Source organism: Notamacropus eugenii, chromosome 3, assembly GCF_028372415.1.
Source record: "Notamacropus eugenii isolate mMacEug1 chromosome 3, mMacEug1.pri_v2, whole genome shotgun sequence".
Classification (NCBI taxonomy): domain Eukaryota; kingdom Metazoa; phylum Chordata; class Mammalia; order Diprotodontia; family Macropodidae; genus Notamacropus; species Notamacropus eugenii.
Window position 1 is genome coordinate 432,613,286 of NC_092874.1, and position 20,169 is coordinate 432,633,454.

The window sequence follows — 20,169 nt, forward strand, 5'->3', positions numbered from 1 at the left end:
CAACGTTAACAGAACTCCTCATCCGATGGTGTGGGTTCAAATCTTGGTAATGTGTTCTCCCTGTGTGACTTGGGTCAAATTACGTGACTACTCGGGGGATCGGTTTCCTCATCTGAAAAGTGAGGGCACTGGGCTAGATGACCTCTGCAGTACCTTTCAGCTCAAAATCTATGATTCTGTGCCTCCTTTCCCTGTCCAGTCCTTATGTCCTGTTCTGGTGCCAGAAGTTCAAGAACAGCCACTGACTTTCAGATCTCAGTGTTAAAACCGAGACCAATGTGCTTATTCTGCATTTTAGAGATTAAGAAACTTTCAAAATTTTACTAAAAAAAATTTCTTTTCCTTTTTCTCCACATTGCTGTATTATTTTCTCTGTACTTAAAAAAAAAATACTTTTCACTGTACTTGGCAGCCATTACTACGGGTGTCTGCTTAAAGATTTACTGACGGACCAGGATAAAGGCCATAGTTGGTCATGTCAAAGTATCCCCTGAAGCATCTCCCTCAGTGTGGGTAGAGCAGATCAATGAGGTCTTTGAAGACAAAGAAAAAAGGGGGTCACCATTTTTACCTTGCAGCCTTCACAAGCATGTACTCCATAGTGGAACCCAGAAGCTTTATCCCCACAGACTCGGCATTCAATGGTCATAAGGGAGTTAGAGGATTCTTCGTGAGGCTTATTGTAGAGTTGACTTTTTTCTGAATAATAAGGAGGAGATGGGGGTTCCACTTTGATAGCACCTGCAGATGGAAGAACATTGGAAAGACCAGGTTTTTAATTGGAAGCAAATGCCAGAGGGGTCACAGGCACTGGGGAATCACACAGCCTAATACCAATGTTAGGATGCCAGGAATAGTGAAGGTAATCCTGCTCCATGTGGGGAGTATTAGTCTTTTGTTACAGTATTAACATGATCTCCAAGTTCTGTAAATCTGGAGGCAGGGAAGCTAACCTTTATACAGATTTTGAGGATTTGGAACTCCTGGGATCTGCTCTTTAAGCTTAAGATGGAAGTGTGGGAGTGGATACTGCTAAAAAGAGTAAGGCAAGTACCCAATCAGGGAACTTGTTGGGCTTGGGGATGGGTTGGAAGGTTGATCACTATCTTCAATTAAATGAAAGGTAGTCAAGGACTTGGAGGCTGCGTTTATTCTGTTCAGCCTCAGAAGGTAGGACTATAACTACTTTGAGTCCAGTATAAGGAAAATGTTCTGAACAATGAGATGTATCCAAAAGTAGAATAAAGGTTTCAACCAGTTACTTTCACATCAGTGAAGGTGTTCAATCAGAAGCTTGGATGACTACTTGTTGGGAATTCCCATTCAGCCCTGAACTGGATTACATGACCCCTGAGGTTCCTTAGAGTTCCAAGATGCTATGATACATCATGATAAGATTTTGCCCGTTAGATCTAGCCTGAAATAATGTTTACAGTATAAACCCATTACATGCGCTTCCCAGTAAGAATAGGGCAGATGTGCTTGACTTAGAGGGACATGAAATCAATTAGCTCCCAACTATTGCAGTAGGAGAAGTAGTTTTAAAAATGGTTCTCCTGAGTCAGAGTATCTCTAAAGAGTAAGCAATTTATTACCTTTCTATGAGTAGAACCAGGCCCATTAAATGGTACCCTCAACCTCTAACTAGAAGTCATACAGATAAATTTATCCAAGTATAAGCTAGAAATACAGGAAGCTCATGATTCTCACTAATTCCCAGAAGATGTTTGTTAAATTGAACAGAAATGAGAGTTTTGTCAGCAGTCATGGCTTTACAAATCTGGCCTAGAAGCACACACATTTGCAAAAGAGAAAAGTTAAGAAAATGTACTCCATTTTGACAAGGCTATTCTAATTATATTACAAAGTCATTTTGGAAAAAATACAAGACCTAGAAACATCCTAAAATCTTCTACATTTATATTTGAGCTGGAAAATAAGACTCCAGTGAGACCGTTAGTATTTTCAGGTTGAGTAAAGCGAAAATGGGAAATTTAGCACAGTATAAATAATAACAAATAAGGGATATTTAATAAATGCCAGAATCTAGAATTGTTCACTTATTTACATCTAAAGGGCTAAAGAAACTCAAGAGGCTAGGTCTCTTTAGGCTAGAATACAACTGGTATTGTAAACTGAGCTTGCTACTGGCCAGAAGGATTAATTAAAAAGGAGTATGAAGGAAGGCTGAACAATTAAGATAGATCTTAGTGCATAGCACAATGCTTGGCACATAGTAGGTGCTTAATAAATATTGATTTATTGACCATAAGAGAATCTGAGAAAGCATGGCCTTCCAGTAAGGACTAATAATTTCAAAAGAGAAGAATGAAGTTCTGACACCTTTATCTTCTGCCTACTGTGGGAAGGAGTAACTATAAACAGTAGGTATGACCACATCTGATTTGGAGATTTATCTGGGTTAACAAATTCCTTTTTAAAAATGATAATCCTATTTAAACCTCTAATCTTAACTTTCAACCACGTGGGAAGGTTAAATTATTCATGCCTTCTAGAATTATCTTATTCAAAATTTTTTCCCTTCCTAACCTTGAGCTGAGATGACCTACTGGGACACTGGAAATTCTGACACCTGTTCTATGGAGTATAAAGTTCTAGACAGAGTTTAGCATAATTACTATCTAAGCAACGTGAAAAGTGAAAATAAAGTTCATACTTGGGCACTCTTGGAGTTTCAGGTCATACTTGTAATCAGGAACCATTGGGTCAGCCCTTGTGAATGGGATGTCTTCATAATGTGGGGTGGAAATGCTGGAGAAGTCAACAGTGGTAAAGGGTTTGATGTCAAAGGAGTGAGAGTGGTCATCCATGACAGACAGATCCACGGAGCTGATCCCAAAGTTGGTGGGCCAAAATGGCATCTCTGTGTCAACCATGGCAATGCCTGTAACCAAAAACAAGAATAATGATAAAGGTATGAAGTTTACAACTGAGACCTAGAGCAAAGCAATCTACTAATGAAATGGTGGGAAGGGAAGGGTATGGGAGGGGAGGGGAGGGAAGGGAGGGGAGGGCAGGGAAGGGAAGGGGAGCGGAGGGAAGAGAGGGGAAGGCAAGGGAAGGGAAGGGAAGAGAGGGGAAAGGAGGGCAAGGGAAGGGAGGGAGCTTTGCTAGTGATTAATCTTTTCTGGGCAAACGCAATAATGGAAGCCTTATCTTCAGGAGTGCTTTCTCAACACCATTTTCCACCTTTGAGTTGGAGAGAAGAGGTGTTTAACACCTTTACCTTGTTGTCTCAAGACAATTTTAGAACAACAACAAGGCTGTGCATCATATTTTACAATAGCCCTGATCTCATTTATTTTTAACGATTGCAACAGCTCCAGCAATGTAGGTCATTAATAATGAAAATAACAACAATAACCTCATATCCACAAACTCCTTTGGTTTCTCAGAATTGAAGGCCCTAAATACATCCTCTAGGGGCTGCAAAGTATAGGTTAGTGTCCTGCCACGTTCTTGAAAAGTGAGAATTATTTGTATTTTAGTAAGTTGGTTCATATTTTAATTGAATCAATGAGAAAGAATACTATTTAGAGATGCCTTTCAGGAAATCTCTTCCTAAGAGGGCTAGATTTGACCTAGTCAGTCAACAAACGTTGATGGAATGCTTTACAATGTCCCAGACTAGAAATGTCGGAAGGGGTCAGATTATTACCAGCTTTCAATGCCATTTGATCCTGCAGGCACCAAGGAGATCCTAGAGGGGGTATGTGTGCATGTGAGAGACAGAGAGAGAGAGAAAGAAAGAGACAGAGAGAGAGGAAGAGACAGAGAGAGAAAGACACAGACAAGGAGAGAGAGAAAGGGGGAGAGAGAGAGAGACATAGAGACCCGAGGCAGGCATTCCAGTGAGAAGGCTTTGCAATGGCCCAGGTGAGTGGTGATAAGGCCTTGACTAAGGTGGTAGTTGTGTGAGTAGAAAGGAGACATATGCAAAATACTGAGGAGAAATAAGACATGACATCAGACTGGATATGCAGGCTGGGTGAAAATGGGGAGTTGAGAGTGGCATTGAGCCTGGGTGACTGGGAAGATGATGATGCCCCTGACAGTACTAGGGAAGGCTGGAAGAGAGACCCAGGTGTAATCCTGGCTACAACACTTATTTGAGCAAATTATTTTGAGTTTCCTCATCTGTGATATGGGGATAATAATATCTACACTGTAATTGGCTGTGAAGAAAGAACTTTGGAAATCTGAAAGCACTCTATAAATGTGAGTTATTATTATCCCCTAATATTTCTGCAGTGCGGACTCTAGTTTTCTTAAAGAGGAATTGCATAGTATTAAGGTCATAGTTTCCTTTAATAGCTAATAATAGTTGGAATTTATATAGAACTTAAAGGTTTGGAAAGCACTTTACATGTTATCTCATTGATCCTCATGACAACTTTGTGAAGTAGGTGCTATTATCATCTCTGTTTTACAGATGAGGAAACTGAGGCTTAGAGAGGCCCAACGATTTGCCCAAGGTTACACAGCTATTAAGTGTTTGAGGCAGGATTTGAGCTCAGGTCTCCCCATATCCAAATTCAGCATTCTGTGCACTCTGTCACATGGCTGTTTCATGATACCTGCCTTTTGAAGTATTTCCCTGGACAAGCTGAACAAATGTGGGGGACAGAGAGGAGGAGTTGGAAACAGATATCATAAGAACTGAGAGTTATGGAAGATGAAAATCTAGCTTTGCATTTTTAGAAGAAACTTCATGGAGAAGAAATTGCTGATCCTCCAAAAGCCCTGGGAAGCAATGCTATTTAAATAAGGCAGAACCGAGCTGCCTTCCCAAGTTTTCTGCTTGGGATGTTGGATGACACAATAGCCTTCTAAATCTCCGATGAGTAATCACTGCTGGTGAAATAAAACACGGAGGCAGGCTCAATTCTGAGCATTTGGCATGGACTTATGACCCACTCACTGCAGTCTGTTAGACTTTAAACCTTTATATAAGAGGAATCTGTCTGACTTGGTTTACTTAGAACCAGCTCATACTATTTAGGCGTGCAACCAAAAATGTCAGTCACTACAAATTTTAAATTTTAATTCTTTTGTCAAGAATTCAGTGAGGGGGCTGGCCTTTGATGCTCTGACATTGAGAGAGGAGTGACAGTGGAGACAGAGGGCATGGGCACTGAGGGGTAGCGTTGCTAGTAGCTACAGCAAGGGACTGTCAATGCACAGTGGGAGGCACACAGGTGGGGTGGCTCTGCATGAGCGGGTCATTCATAGCCCTTCTTTGGAAATGTGGTGATGCCCATGCACCTCTCCTCAGAGTAATCTTTTTAAATCCAAAAATGAAAAACTAGGGTTACAAAGGGAAGCCAATGATATTGAAAGAGTTATCAAAATGAACAGTACCGAGTGCAAGGACCCCAGGTGAAGAATCCCTGCCCTGTATTAAGTGACAACAAACATATCCCCTGCACCTTCTCAGAGATGAAAAGGTTTAAGAAAGAAGGGGAAACATTCCCTGACCTTGATGGAGTAAAATGCTCCATATCTGGAATGGTCTGGGCCTGACAGCATCTGAATAGATGAGAAATCATCACCTCCTCCCAGGTAGTTATAGAGAGAAGGACACAACACCATGGACTAGCGGGCAAGACAATGGAGTGGTGTCAGAGCTAGGCCTAGATCCACTGGGTTCTAGAACATGTTCTTTCACTAAATAGTTCTGTGACCTTCAAAATGTCCCCTTTCTCCCTCTGAGCCTTGGTTTTCTTCATCTGTCACCCGAGGTAGTGAGATTTACTAATCCCTGGGATCTCTTCTTGCTGTAATACACCACCATTCTTTGGTACCATCCTTATTCTGACTTATTTCAGTCCCATGAGCAGAGGACTTGTTTTGAAAGGTTAGGGAACAGTCATGCTAAAATAAGTTTGAATCGGGAGTCTTTATGAAATAAACAAAATGCCCAGAGAGCATTTATTTTAAAAAAGGAGAGAAGGGAACTTTGAACATGCTACAGTGGTCCCAGGAGGAGATATTGGGCACTCACACTGTTCACATGTCTGAATGTCTACACAAACAAGAACCCAAACAACCCCCAGTTATCTGGATTACAGTGTAAACAGCACAGGAAAGGGGAATGTGTGTTGGTGATGGCTTAAAGGTCATCTCTCTCTTTCTCAATGACATCCAGAGAAAAGTTAGTCCTCTAAATGATGGGAACTCATTAAAGACATCTCCCCTTTCAGCATTTACCTCCACAATGAAGCCTACAAAGCTCTGCCATTCAGATCCCTCTACCGACTCCCTTCAGCTTCCTATGTATCCTCCCTCTACTGGTTTGTTAATTCATTTTGAATATGTAGGTATGTATTTCAAGCCTTCAAAATACCTGTGAGCTCAGTCTTAGGGAATATGAACTTCACCAGTGTTGACTAAAATCTTTTCATGCCTTAGTGGATAGATTCATTAATGTCACGGTCAAATATATTCATTGCCCTATGGCCAACCTTTTCAAAATTAGATCACAGTGCATGAAGGGAAGGAATATGAGCTAAGGTATGGTGGAACAGGACTGTGAAGGGGCTTGAGAGTCAAGAAAAGGTGTTTGGTCTTTAACTGTTGGGCACCAGAGGAACCTTTGACAATCCAGGGCCTGTCATTGGATCATTGTACCAGGATCTAGGCACATAGCATTTAATAAATCACTTGACTGGTACCTGCTGCTAGAATAATACAATTTTAAGTTAGGAAGAACTTTGGAGATCATCCAGTGCAATTTGTCAACTCTTTATTTCTAGGCGACTGAGGCCCAGAGAGTGATCTCCCTATAGGAGTTAGGAATACCGACAGAATTTGAATCCAAGGCTTCTGACATCTGTATCACCATCTATATCGTGCCTCCTCCCTAGCTCAGGAGAATGTGGTTAGGGCTCGTGTTTCATTGGCACAGAGGATGAGGAACTAAAGCCAGCTCCATACCACCCGAAAGCAGGCCTTTGGTGGATGGAGTCCAAAGAAGGAGAAAGAATACTAGTCTAGAGTCTGGAGACCAAGGCTTGAATTCCAGCTCTGCTGTTTACTTACCTGTGTGAGCTGGGCAAGTAACCTGACCGTGCTCTCTATACCTCATTTTTTTCATCTCTCAGTGAACTAGACAGCCTCCATCATCTCTTGCAACCCTCAACCACTGACCCCATGAATACAAACCTATTTAAATTCTAGGATTCTGTGTCTACTTAATGATTGCTCAGTTATTTTCGCCATATCTGACTCTTTGTGACCCCATTGGGGTTTTCTTGGCAAAGACACTGGAGTGGTTGGCCATGTCCTTCTCCTGCTCATTTTACAGATGAGGAAACTGAGGGAGAGTTTTAAGTTACTTAAGTTACTTTAAGTCACACAGCTAGTTAGTGTCTATGGTCAGATTAGAACTCAGGGCTTCCTGACCAGGTGTGAGGTTTTATCCACTGGGCCACCTAAAGGCCTAATATTCCCACTGTAATTTCCTACAGTACTAAGTGCACTGCAGTGATAGGGGCCGACTATCTGAAGTCAGGTTTAAAGCACGTTCCAGGGGGCAACTAGGTAGTGCAGGGAATGGAGCAGAGTTCAAACCTAGCCTCAGACACTTACTAGCTCTGTGACCCTGGGCAAGTTACTTAACCCTGATTACCTCTAACATAGTAAAATAAAAGTCCATGTGCTTAGGATCACAGAAACAGGATTTTAAGAGTTGGAAGGGACCTTAAAAATCATTCTTAGTGAACCACTGAAATGGTGTCCTAGGGGAAAAAGATATCAAAAAACCAGGGTTGGAGGAACAACTGGTTGATAACTAATACACTTATGGTTTAAACCATTAAAAAATTTCAAAGCATATTTAGTAGAATGGAACCAGAAACTGTGCTAAGCGCTTTTTACAAATATTATCTCATTTGATGCTTGTAATAACTCTGCAAGGAAGTGCTATCTTGTTGTTTGGTCCTGTTTGACTCTTCACGATCCCATTTTCGGATTTTCTTGGCAAAGATACTAGTGTACGGTTTGCTATTTCCTTCTCTAGCTCATATTATAGAGGAGGAAATGGAGACAAACAAGAGTTGTGATATGCCCAGGATCACACAACTAAGTGTCTGAGACTGGATTTGAACACAGGTCTCTCTGATTCCAGGTCTAGCACTCTATCCCCAATGCATTACCTCTGTTAGGTTTGGTTAAACTTCACGATTTTCCAATAACAAAAATTAGTGCCAAATGTTATATGTAAAATGTGAATTTGGGCATAATCCCCCCATTAATATGTCTCTCAGGCGTAGATGGTCTCTATGTTAGCTAAGAATAGGATACAGCCAGAAAATTTTGGCTTTGCTGAGTTGGTGAGAAAAGAAAACAATCCACCCTGTGCCCTCTAAGAAAACATTCTTCCTAGATGGACATTTCCCTCCCACAGCCTCTTCCTTCTTCCTCCTTCTCCATGCAGTCCTTCTTCTTTACCCTGGGACATCCTGACCTAAACAGTGTTACACCATGGACCACAGTTACTGAGTGGCACAGAGATTCCCTGGACATTTTTATTTTATTTTGATTTAGAGATTTAGGTCCAAGCAGCCTGCTTCTAATTTGGTCTCTAGAAAACACAAGCTACCGTTTCTTGCCAAACTGTAAGTCGAGTAGGTGTTTTCAGTTACTCAGTGCAATTATCCATGAAAGGACAAATGAACAAAATATTTGCATGAATAACAGGCCCCTTTCTCAGGGACATGTAACCATGTCTCAACTCTCCAGCTGGGAGACACTGAACCTTGTTGCATCAGGGCATTGCCCAGTGTTTCACAACCTTTCAATTTGTTTCGAGCAGAGACTGAAAATAACATTTTTTTTTCCCGCCTTGCAATGAGGGGTATGGGTTTGCGCCATTCATTCTGGACCATCAAATTTGGCCTTAAGCTATATAATGGTCAATGAGCAGATTTTTCGCAATACACCAAGATATGATAAATTTCAAGTTAAAAAATAAAATAGATTCTCCAATCTGATAGGCACCATCATCATTTGTGAGAAATTGGGAATGAAGGAAAAAGGATGTGTGGAGAAGGGAATAGTACATCAACTCAGAAATTAAGCACCAGAATATTAAGATTTGGTTCCTTATTTCTTTGTAGGGAATAATCAAGCTAAAATCTCTGACCCTTTTTTGAATTCAGTGCATTTTGCCAGAAGCACCTAGTCCTGTACTTTCACATTATTAAAGGATGCATTCTTAGCTCCTTTGTAGATAAATGCAGAGTACCCTGTATTGGAAAGCTTTTAGTGAAATGGTGATTTGTTACAGGGGCAGAATCGCATGCTAGGAAAAAAAAAAACCAAAACAAAACCCAACTGTGACTGATACCTCCAAACCCAGAAGAAGTGACCTCAAAGAGTTATTATTGAATTAATTAGGAGCCACTGATCCCACTAATTTTCATTCCCTGGCATACTCATAAATTGGTTTGCCTTTATGGCCTTGTACTCCTACTAGAGAGTGTACACTCATTTCTCCAGCTCCAATTTATTCTAGTTTCTGGTTCATTCAAACTATTCTGCTACGTAAAATGATTTGACCAGTTACAACTGTCCAGCTTCTCTGTTGCTGGGTGAGGTGATACCCTGAGAATCTTAAGGGAGCTCAGAGGTCATTAAGCCCAGTCTTGTCAACCTTTACATGAGAAAATGGGAGACTCCAAGTGAAGAAGGCGCAGTGACATATACTTCAGAGCAAAACAAGGTCAAACACTCAACTTACCTGATTTGGGTTCAAGGACTGTCTCTATCACCCATGAAGTCCCCTTTCCTACTTCCCATCCTTATGAACTACACACACCTCTACCCGTTCATGCCTCTTCCTAAGTTAACTTTTCATCTACTCTGTACTTATCTTCTATGTGCTGATTTATATTCTGTGTCCTCTCCACTAGAATGCAAGCATCTTGGGGGCAGAAACAGGTTTTTTCACTTTTTTTATTTGTATCCTAGTGCTTGGCACTTAATACACAATAAATATTAGTTGATTGGTCAATTAATTACATGGAAATTAATCTATAAAAGAATACTTTAAAATACCATAACCTTATAAAATGTATTTATGTGAGTTATTACTTATTATTTTAAAATAAAAAACTTTAGGATTTAAATTAAAAAGATAAAATTGAAAGCTCAAGGAATGAAGAGTATTTTGATCTTTCTGGTTAACGAAGGGTTGCATCAGTCTTTTTTCTTTCCTTAATAAGTAGAGTGTGATATATTACACCCAAACTGGATTATGTTCCATCTCTCACTTCCATGAATTCACAATGACTAAATCCCATGTTGACAATGGGCAATTTCTGCGTCTCTGACTCTAAAAATTGTTGCCTTTCCCTAGGCTTCACCTCAAGTGTCATCACCTGGTTTTTTCTTATCCCTCCTCAAGTTAATTCGTATTTATTTATTTGTTTATCTGCGAATAGGTTGTAGCCCACCAGGAGAGGATAATCAGAAGATTTAGGGGAGGGGCTTTTGGGGTTTTGTCCCAGTGTCCTGATCCTGGGCAAGCCACTTAATCTGCCTCAGTTTCCTCCCTATAAAATAAGGATAACAGTACCTACTTGTCAGAGCTGTCGATTTTAAAAAATGCTACACAAACACTGGCCATCATCATCATCATCACTATTATTATTAAAGGAATAAGAGATAGAATTGAATGTGTCCTGCTCTTAGCATATACTTTCTAAGTTACTTTTTGAAATATACCTTTGACCTTAGCCAATTATGATGTCCTTTACACTCTCCCCTCCTCTCCCTATCATGAAACAGAAGGAAAAACGTAGAAAGGAACCAGGTTGAGAAAGGCTCTAAATGACAAATAAAGGACCACATTTTAACCCAGTGATTTCAATATTAGACTTTAGGTCTTTAGCGTAGTTATTCACAATAAAAACAAAACAAAACCAAACCTGACTCAAAGGTTCACAAATTGCATTCTCCACTGTCAACAAACAGAGGGATGGACCTTAGAGATCAATGAATCCAATTTTTTAAATTTTTGGATGAGTCAGTAAAGGCAAAGAGGAAAATCGACTTGTAAATGGTCTAGTAATTTGTTGTATTTCTCTACCCAGTTGGTTCTTTCTCTACAACAGTATATGCTCACACCCATATGCACACATCTTTACATGTATATATAAATACATATATACTCTCTCTCTCTCTCTACATATATATGTGTGTGTATATATATATATATATATATATATATATATGTATATACACACATACAAGCCAACAGTTTTATGTGGCAAACAAAAAATCTCTGCCCCTGTGAGTCTATGTGGAAAGAATTCTAGTGCCTTGGATGATGTAGGTCTACGCAGAGACTTACAAAGTGCACATTGTCAACATGGGATTTTTAGTCGCTGTGAATTCATGGAGGTGGGAGATGGAATGGGAATTTGTCTGAAAGATAGAAAACTCTTTTTTTGGAGCCTAGACCTACGATTTCAGAATCTCCCTTGTACACTCATTCTCAGATTAAACAACTTCAAATGTCAGAATAGTCTTCATTATGATTAAATTAATTTTGAAAAAGTTTTATTGATGCTCGTTTTTTAAACATCACTGAAACTTCCGAATTGCTCCCCAACTCCCAAAAGTACTCTGCCTTGTAATAAGATAGGTAAGGCAGAGGAGCAAACAAGGCATTTGCTATGTCTGAAAAGGTATGCCTCATTCTGCACATCAAATATTTCACCTCTCTCCCAAGGGGCAGGAGGCATGCTTCACCACTGGTACTTTGAAGTCAACATTGGTCGTTGTATTAATCAGAGTTCTGAAGTCTTTCAGTCCTTCAGTCTAGTTCTTCTGTAAATCATTCACTTACTTCACTATGTATCAGTTCATAGAAACCTTCCCAAGTCTATTCTAATTTCTCTGAGTTGCAGTTTATTCTCCCTACCCCCCTCTACTCCCTTAGTCAATTACCATATTTTGCACATTTGCCCTTTTCCATATATTGTGGGACCCAGAAGACTGTTATTAAGCTACCCTTCAATCACCTTTTAAATATGGAATAGCTAAAGCCAAGAAATTATGTTGGTTGGAAAAAAAACCCCAAGGAGGAATGTTTCAAGTTTTTAAACGAAGTTCTGTGGGAAAGCAGTGAGTTAAGTTCCCTTAAATGCTAATTTTAAATGCCGTAAAAAATTAGCAGGTGAATTCCTGAGACTTCTGCTTAAAAGGAACAAAATACTGTGAGCGTATTTTTACAAGTCTTTTAAAGGGAAGTGCGCACAACTAATGGGAAAGCAATTATTTTTATATATATGAAATATATAGAATACATTTATGTATGTGAAATATATAAAATACATATATATGAAATATATAAGTAGAAAGGAAAATCAAATAAAAAGATTCTTGATGAAAGTTGAAGGCTATTTAATTGAAATTGAAAATCTGTTCAAATAAAACAACTTCTTGGTTTTTTTTGATCAATTTCTTTTTTGATGGCAGGTTTATGTTAGTCAAAAAGTGAATTGGGTCACATAGGGAGAAATCAGATTTGGACCATAAATTTTAAAAAGGATAGAATTCTTTGCATCAATCTCCCTTCTACTCTATAAGAACAGTACAACTTCACACTCTTTACTCTTTAGAGTATTAAGTACTGAGAAATCTAAATTCATTGGTTCTGTAGCTTGATTTCCCCTATCTGTAATTCTGAGCTAAGAATTCCAGTGTATATTGATTTCTTTCCATTAAACCAGAGGGCACTCACTGCAAAACCTCAAATTTGGTTTTCTTCAGGGTTTACTGAATGTTTCCCAGATCACAACTCTGTTTTTATGCTTCTTTTGACTGCAGTTCATTTGGCTTAGACCACACCTTGGCATGAGTTGCCTGCCAGTCTCTGTACTGATAACTTGCACAATGCAATCCTGGGGCCTTAAAAAAAATCCACAGATTAGAGGATAATGCCTTCATGCATGTTAATTTCTGCCTCCTTAGCTGGAACTTCATGCCATAGTTCCCATGACAGGCAAACTAGATTAAAGGCTGGTTCTCCTGCCAAAATTCACCTTCTGTATTTCTAAAAGAAAGGAATCCAAATCACGTAGTAAGGAAAGAGGATGGACTGGTTGCCTGTGGAAGTAGTTAGTTGGTTTATACCACTCCCTTTACCCTTTTTCTTTTAGAACACACTTGCCCTGAAAGAAGAGTACGACCAAAAAGATATAAAAAGAAATTGGAATGGTTTCATCCTTCAACATATCTGCCACATTGGTCTTCACTTATTCATGGCAGAAGGGGGCAAAGTGGCGAGAGGTGGAGGGAGGAAAGCAAGAGAAAAAGGTATTGTAGAATAGTTTGCACCTGGCTCAGAAATGGGGAGGAATGAAAGCCATTTAAAAAGGAACCAAAGATGGCTCCTTGATGTCTCCTCTGCCACCTTAAGTATCAGCAAAAGCTCTGGAGGCAAGTGGGCAGAGACAGTGAGAAGGAAATTGTAAATAAAGCCTTAGAGGCACAAATGAAGCCAATGTCAGGTGGAGTTGTTTGGGAGTAGAGGGCCACTGGCTCTGTACTGAGTCTGGTAAAAGGACATACCATCCTTTCTTTCCCCCCCTCTATGAGGCCATGTTGAATGAATGACCTTTATAGGGACAAGAGACATTAGTAACATGAATGAATACTTTCAACACAGATAAAGGATATTTACTTGGGCACTCACTGGTTCACAGGCTTTATTGAGCTATGTCTTGGATGGGACATTAAAATATTAAACTTAACCTTTAACAGCTGGGTATTTTCACCACCAATGACAATTAAAACCCCATTATGCCTTGGTAGATGGTCTTTGGGAAATTCTAAAGGTGTAAGTATTTGTTACCTAGGAGACAACATTCTGGTGTTGAGAATCTTTGACCTGGGTATGGCTGTTTCTTGGCAGACAGATATTCAGTTGGGTTGTTGAGTTGGAAAGAGTAGGGGTCTTCAGCAGAAGTTGTCAGAATCTATGTTCCCTTTGAGAACCACTGAACTTCTCTCCACCAAGATGGTGAGCATCAGAGAAGGATTTTAATCCTCCAATATATTCATTTTATATTCATGAGTCCACCCTGGTGCCAGAAAGAATGAGATACTGTGCAACAAATATGGATGCCTTTTCTTTGAGGTTGGATAACAGAGAAGAATGAGGAAATAATGAAAGTTCTATCACTGTTGAAAAACTAAATAAAACCTAGACAAGCAGTCAGGAAGGGAAAGTAAGAAGGAAATGGTGAGCAAAGCCCTGGAAGATCATCTAGTCCAGAGGAGGAAGGTCATTGTCTTCTCTCACCAAGGTCTATAGAATGAACGAATAAATAAAGAAATAAATAATAGATAGAGAAATAAAAAAAATAAATGGCACTTATCATGTGTCGAGAACTGCACTAAGTACTGGGGACAGAAATTGCCCACAAACAGCTTACATTCTAATTGGGGAATTAATACATATTAGGGAGTGGTGAACAGGTAGGAGTGTTTTGGTTTTGCATCTAGATGGTAGCTTCCTCCACAAAATCACCTCCTAGAGTCTGTCTAGGGCTTACATAGTTGTAGCTTTAGAACTGGGAGGGAGGGAGGTGGGAAGGGGGCTTCATCTGTGGAGGAAGGGACACATCGGGCCTGGGGAGAAAGAGCTGAGAACAAGAGGAGAAACTCAAGGGGTACAGAGCCAAGCCACAATGGGAAAGGGCCAGCCATGGAGAAAGAAACAGACAGGAGAGAACAGGCAACACACAGGCTGGGGACAGACACGTGGTACCTAAGTGTGTACCTGCTGAGGTGTCCCCATGCATTCATTCTTGGACTTTCACTTAGAGGTTGTTTTTTAAAGGGTTTTTTGGGAGGTGAGAGGCCCTGGAGCACCTGGCCTAGGGGGTAGAAAGGGAGAACACAGATCAGGCTGGTAAAGCTAACAAAGGTGTTTTTGGAAATGCAGATTTCTGCATATTTCTTTCAGAATTCTTTACATAAAGTTGAATTTGCTTAAAGTGAATTTAGGTAAAGATAGAACTATATTCTCAAGCAGTTTCCCCCCTTAGAAATGTGAACTGCTTGAGAAAAGGGACAGTTACACCTTAGTCTTGGTACTCATTGTAGCCTCCACATCTCCTGGACCATGGGCTGGTTGATTGATTGATTACCAAATACTCAACTGGTTATTTGCCACTAGGCTTTAATAGATGTGCAATCAGGGTCCCTTGAATCAGGGCTTAGGGCATGTGAAAAGTCTAAGGATTCATATTTTGCCTCTATGAAAGAGGATACACTTAGAATTAAGAAAAAATGTAACTTTAAGTCAAATCTGTTGGTTTTTATGTGTAGGGCACTACGCTTTAGATGTAAATACGCAATAATTTATTTAACTTAAAGTCCAAATCAGAGTTTCTTAACATTTTTGTGTTACAGAACCTTTGGGCAGTCCAGTGCAGTCTATGGACCCTTCTCAGAATGTTCTGGAATTCATACAATAAAATACAGAGGATGACACAGTCAATTATACAGTTATCCATCTATCACTCTAGCTATCACTCACTCACTCTCTATCTATGTATCTATCTAAAATAAAGCACATTTAAGGTCCCCAGGTATAGCATTCCTGTTCTAAATGCTAATGCCTATACCAAGCCCATGCTTGAATCAGCCAATAGTATTTTGAGATGCATCATTTATGCTGAATAAGTTCAAAGGGCTACATCCTTCCAACTGACAAATTCTGTGGTAACACTAGCTGTTCTTCATATAAACATATTAGTTTCCTTTATGAATCTTTCTCTAAGAGTTCTGATCATAAATGAGACTCAAATGAACGTTAGCTTGTCCTTTCCCTTCCCCAAAGGGAAGGTTCTCTGGTGTCTTTTTTTGTGTGTGTGCGTAATTTCTCCCCATTAACATCCAACTTTCAAAGGCCCCAGCTTGGATTTCTAGCTTGAGCTAACCTTTACCCAAACTCAGGCTACTGGACAAAAAGGAAGAACCAAAAGAAAAAAAAATGGTTCAGTAGAAATTCATCTCTGCTATGAAAAGAGTCCCATGTTTATATCTCATTGGATGAAAAGACTCTTCCCAAAATTATTTTGAGGATGAAAAGGAAAAAATTAAACATGTTTTTCTGTACCGTGCCAGACAGCAGGAGCCCTTGGGTAGCTGAGACTAGAAATCCAGTCTGGGACAATAAAAACAAGTGGCATTTCCTGCCCCACACCACCCCCACCACACTGCCCTTATCAAACTCATTTTATCAGTCAATAAATGGCCAGAAAGCATTGAGCATCTGTAACATGCTTAGGGATAATAGCCTTTGTCTGACCACTAGTCCTGGTTTATCATTTGAAAAATAAAGGTGATGGACTGAGGTCTAGAGGAAGAGATGGGAGCCCAATTAAGGCTTCAGGAATCAAATAAATCTTGGGATTCAAGCAGGACACTGAATGATAGGAAGGACTTAGATGGTTAGAAAGGAAAAGGCAACTATTAGGCATGGAGAAGGGCATGTGGATGGGTTACTCTTGGGCTAATGAAGAAATCTATATGCGTATGTATGTGTACATATACATACACACACATATATGTATACACACATATAATTAGCCTCTCTAGAGCAAAAGTTGGTTCTAGATATTGGCAAGAAGTAAGATGGTATAAAAATAGTGGAGCATGCATATGAAATCCACACAGAGTTGATAGGTTTCCCAGTGACTTGCACATGGAGGGTGCTCAATATTGGTTGACAGACTGATAATGAAAGCAGTGTTTGAGGAAGGTTTATTTACACAGGATGGATTGGAAAGGTGGGGAGAACCTGGACTTAGGCAGGTCAGCTAGGAAGCAATTGCAATAACCCTAACACGAAGTTATGAGGGATAATCCACTTTAGGTAATTGACAGTTAACTATCCTCAATTTGCTTTATAGTGTAAACCATGAGTATCACCTACCACTTGTGGGAACCTTCCGCATTAGAATCCTGGGCTGGCAATTCCTTGCTCATATAAAAATCACATGGGTATATAACTGTGTACTCAGGTAGGCATTTGGCCCTAATTTTGAGGTCACCAGGGGTGGATTGCAGATGCAATCAGGTACACAGACAATTTTTATATCTCTAATTTGACACAGGTGCAAAACTGCACCCACAAGGAGAAGTAATCTGGTGAAGGCTTAGAGACAACTTGGCTCTGTTTAAATGAACATGAATCACTCTTTACCAAAGATACTTCCATGACCGGGCACTGTTGTGCCGATGCAGCCGGCACTGTAACCAAAGGACACGTTCAGTACTTGATGACCTCTGGAAAACAGCACTAGTGGGTGGCCTGGATGGACTAGTTTCTGGAGCATTCCATTGCCTTTATTTCCCAAATAAGCAAAGCTTTCTCTTTCATGGAAAGGAATAAGCCCTCCTCCCTTTCCCTACTCCATGGGTCACACAGATTAAAGTTAAAACATGGGAAAACACTATGAAATTCTAAGTGTGAAGGCTGACCAAAATATGACTTCATGACAACCTGGCTCTATAACAGCTAAATTGTCAATAACCCATTTTTTTTTGCATGCAGTCAAGCATTCTTTATGTGATTGAGTTTTGTATTTCTTTTTTTGGAGGGAGGGGGTCCCATCCTATGGGAACTACAGGGAACTACCCAGCAAGGAAATTACATCAATGCAGACCCACAGCTTAGGGTCTTCTAGGCTCTTGCCTGAGGTGCTGAGAAGTAAGTAATTTGTCTAGATTCCCACAGCCAAAACCAGTCAGAGGGGCCAGCCTCACAATCGGGTCCTCCTGGCTTCTAGGAAGGCTCTCCAGGCTGCCTCTAGAATTTTTGTTTATCTTTCAACTCCAAGTCTGAAAGGCAGTAGGAAGAAACAAAAGATAGAGGAAGGAGTAGCTATCCTGGGAGAATCCTAAACAAGTACAAACTGTCCTGTTCTCTAAAATGGTAGGCACAAAAACATAGTCTACTCATGAGTCACAATAATTCTCACAACACTAAAAAGTTGTATACACTTACATGTTATCTCTCTCTTCTTTTTTTAAGGAAGCCAGGTATCATTAGAACTAGACTTGAGTTCAAATGTGACCTCAGATGCTTATTAGATGTATGGCCCTAAGCAAATCACCTTGCTTCTGTCTGCCTCAGTTTTCCCAACTGTAAAATGGTGCTAGTGATAGCACTTATGTCCAGAGTTGTGGTAAGGATCAAATGAAATGATATTTTAAGGTGCTTAGCTATATTTTTTAAAATTTATTTTTAACACAGTTTATAACAGATAAAACAATTCCAGCTTTTGGTCAGGTGATACTTCTTTTTAAAGCATTTACAATATGGACCACAAAAAAATTTTTTTTTTTTAAACATTAACCAACTGAGACACAGACAATATTTATGTTGCTAACTTCACAAGCTCTTGACCTACTTGTCTCCACAGTATTACTAAGAATTAAAGGACCCTAACTTAATGTTGTTGGTCTAAAGTCCTAAGCCTAATAGCTTAATTTTAGACAACCTCGGATGTTCCCCTACCCATAATCTATAATTCAATAGATCTGGTATTAAGCTTACAAACCTTCTGACTACAAGAAATTGCCACCAAGAGTAAGGACATTGCAGGGATACATTATCTCCCCAACTTCATGTCAACTCCAGGCAGGATTAGATTATCCACTTGCATTCAGTCAGGCTTAAAGTCTGCCAGGTGTCAGTGGGGAAATTGAGTCAGGAGAATCCCACCTCAGCCCATGCTGAAGAGCCGCTCTCCCACCCTTCCCTTGAGATCACCTATGCAGTTCATACCAGCATCTCGTCAGCTTACTGGCATCATGTATTGGAGGCTCATATCGCCTTTCTTGCTTCCCATACCTGGAGTTAGACTCAGAAGAAGTCACTTAATAGCATCTAAAGTGCTTTGCTATATTAATTATTAGCTGTTATTTTACAGATGAGTAAACTGAGGCTTAATGAGATGACATGATTGGCTATAATCATGCAGTGAAGACGTATCATAGCCAGGTCTCCTAAATCTAAGTTCACTGCTCCTTCCAAAAGGTCAATTAGCACAACCCGATCATTTTCGGATCTGCTCCCCTTCAGCTGTTCTTGCCTACTTTTCCAGCTTGGTTTGGATCAGTCATTAAGTGGAAATGAAATAGGGTTTGCTAGTTGATCAATCTCAAGAGGTTGAAATCTTTACTCTGAATAATAGTGGTATAACATATATAACATATCAAATGGCTTACTGGTTTAGGGAGAGGGGAGGGAAGGGAGAGAGGGAGAAAAATTTGGACCTCAACAATTAAAAAAAGAATGCTTAAAATTGTCTTTACATGTAATTGTAAAAAAATAAAATACTATCTATTTTTTCAAATGGTGCAAGGTTGGGTTTGAAGGCAGGAGACAAAAGGAAGTACGTTGTTTTTGTATTTCTTGTCATTGCTTCCTTGCACTCTGGACCAACCTTGCCCTGCTCCAACCACCAACTCCATTTTCATGGCTGTGGTTACTGTCACCACTATCAGCAGAGAAGGCGCTAGGAGAGGAAGGAAGGAATAAGGGATAGACTGGAAGAGGAGAGTTAGGAAGTCAAGAAGAAGAAGACTTTATGTTAAGCAAGTCTCAGCTCCATCTGTAAAATAAGGAGGTTGGTGGCTATGTAAAGGAAAAATTAAAATAAAAAAATGAGGCTCCTATTTAAAGAAGTACTCTGATGCTATAACTCTGATAATTAGAGAAAAGGTGAGAGGAGTTTTTAAAAGTCATTCATGTGACCTTTTTCCACCCACAGAGTTTCAGTGACACTAAACTGGCTAGGAAAAACTCCCATGAATACCTTCCTCACTGATTACTGAAAGTGATAGGCAGAAGACTTTAGTAGTTACCTATGAAAGAACATTAAGGAACATTGTGGAAGAATGTTAAGAACAGTGAACTTTTGAAGACAAGTGTATTGAGCAAATTCTCATCTGGTTAATGATCCCAGATCTAAATCATGTCTCCTTCTCTCCTCCATATTCTACTACCCAGGCCTGCTTGCAGGATGGTCCTAAGGAGAAAAACATTGGAGGACACAGTCATGGTTATCTCCCACCAAGAACATAAGCTCCTCAAGGTCAAGCATGGTGTCTTCTTCT

The 20,169-nt window shown here is 39.9% G+C and overlaps 1 protein-coding gene across 5 annotated transcripts in view; it reads right to left on the reverse strand.

The window, feature by feature from the left end:
* PPARG (peroxisome proliferator activated receptor gamma) overlaps positions 1-20,169 on the reverse strand; it is a 168,998-nt gene that overhangs the window by 67,229 nt on the left and 81,600 nt on the right. For all 5 annotated transcript variants that reach the window (XM_072598457.1, XM_072598461.1, XM_072598462.1 and 2 more), the window contains exons 3-4: positions 2,678-2,905; positions 572-741 (exon numbers count right to left, since the gene is read on the reverse strand). In XM_072598457.1, coding sequence (XP_072454558.1) covers positions 572-741; positions 2,678-2,897 — 390 coding nt within the window. In that variant the 5' untranslated portion in view covers positions 2,898-2,905. The remainder of the gene's footprint in view (positions 1-571; positions 742-2,677; positions 2,906-20,169) is intronic.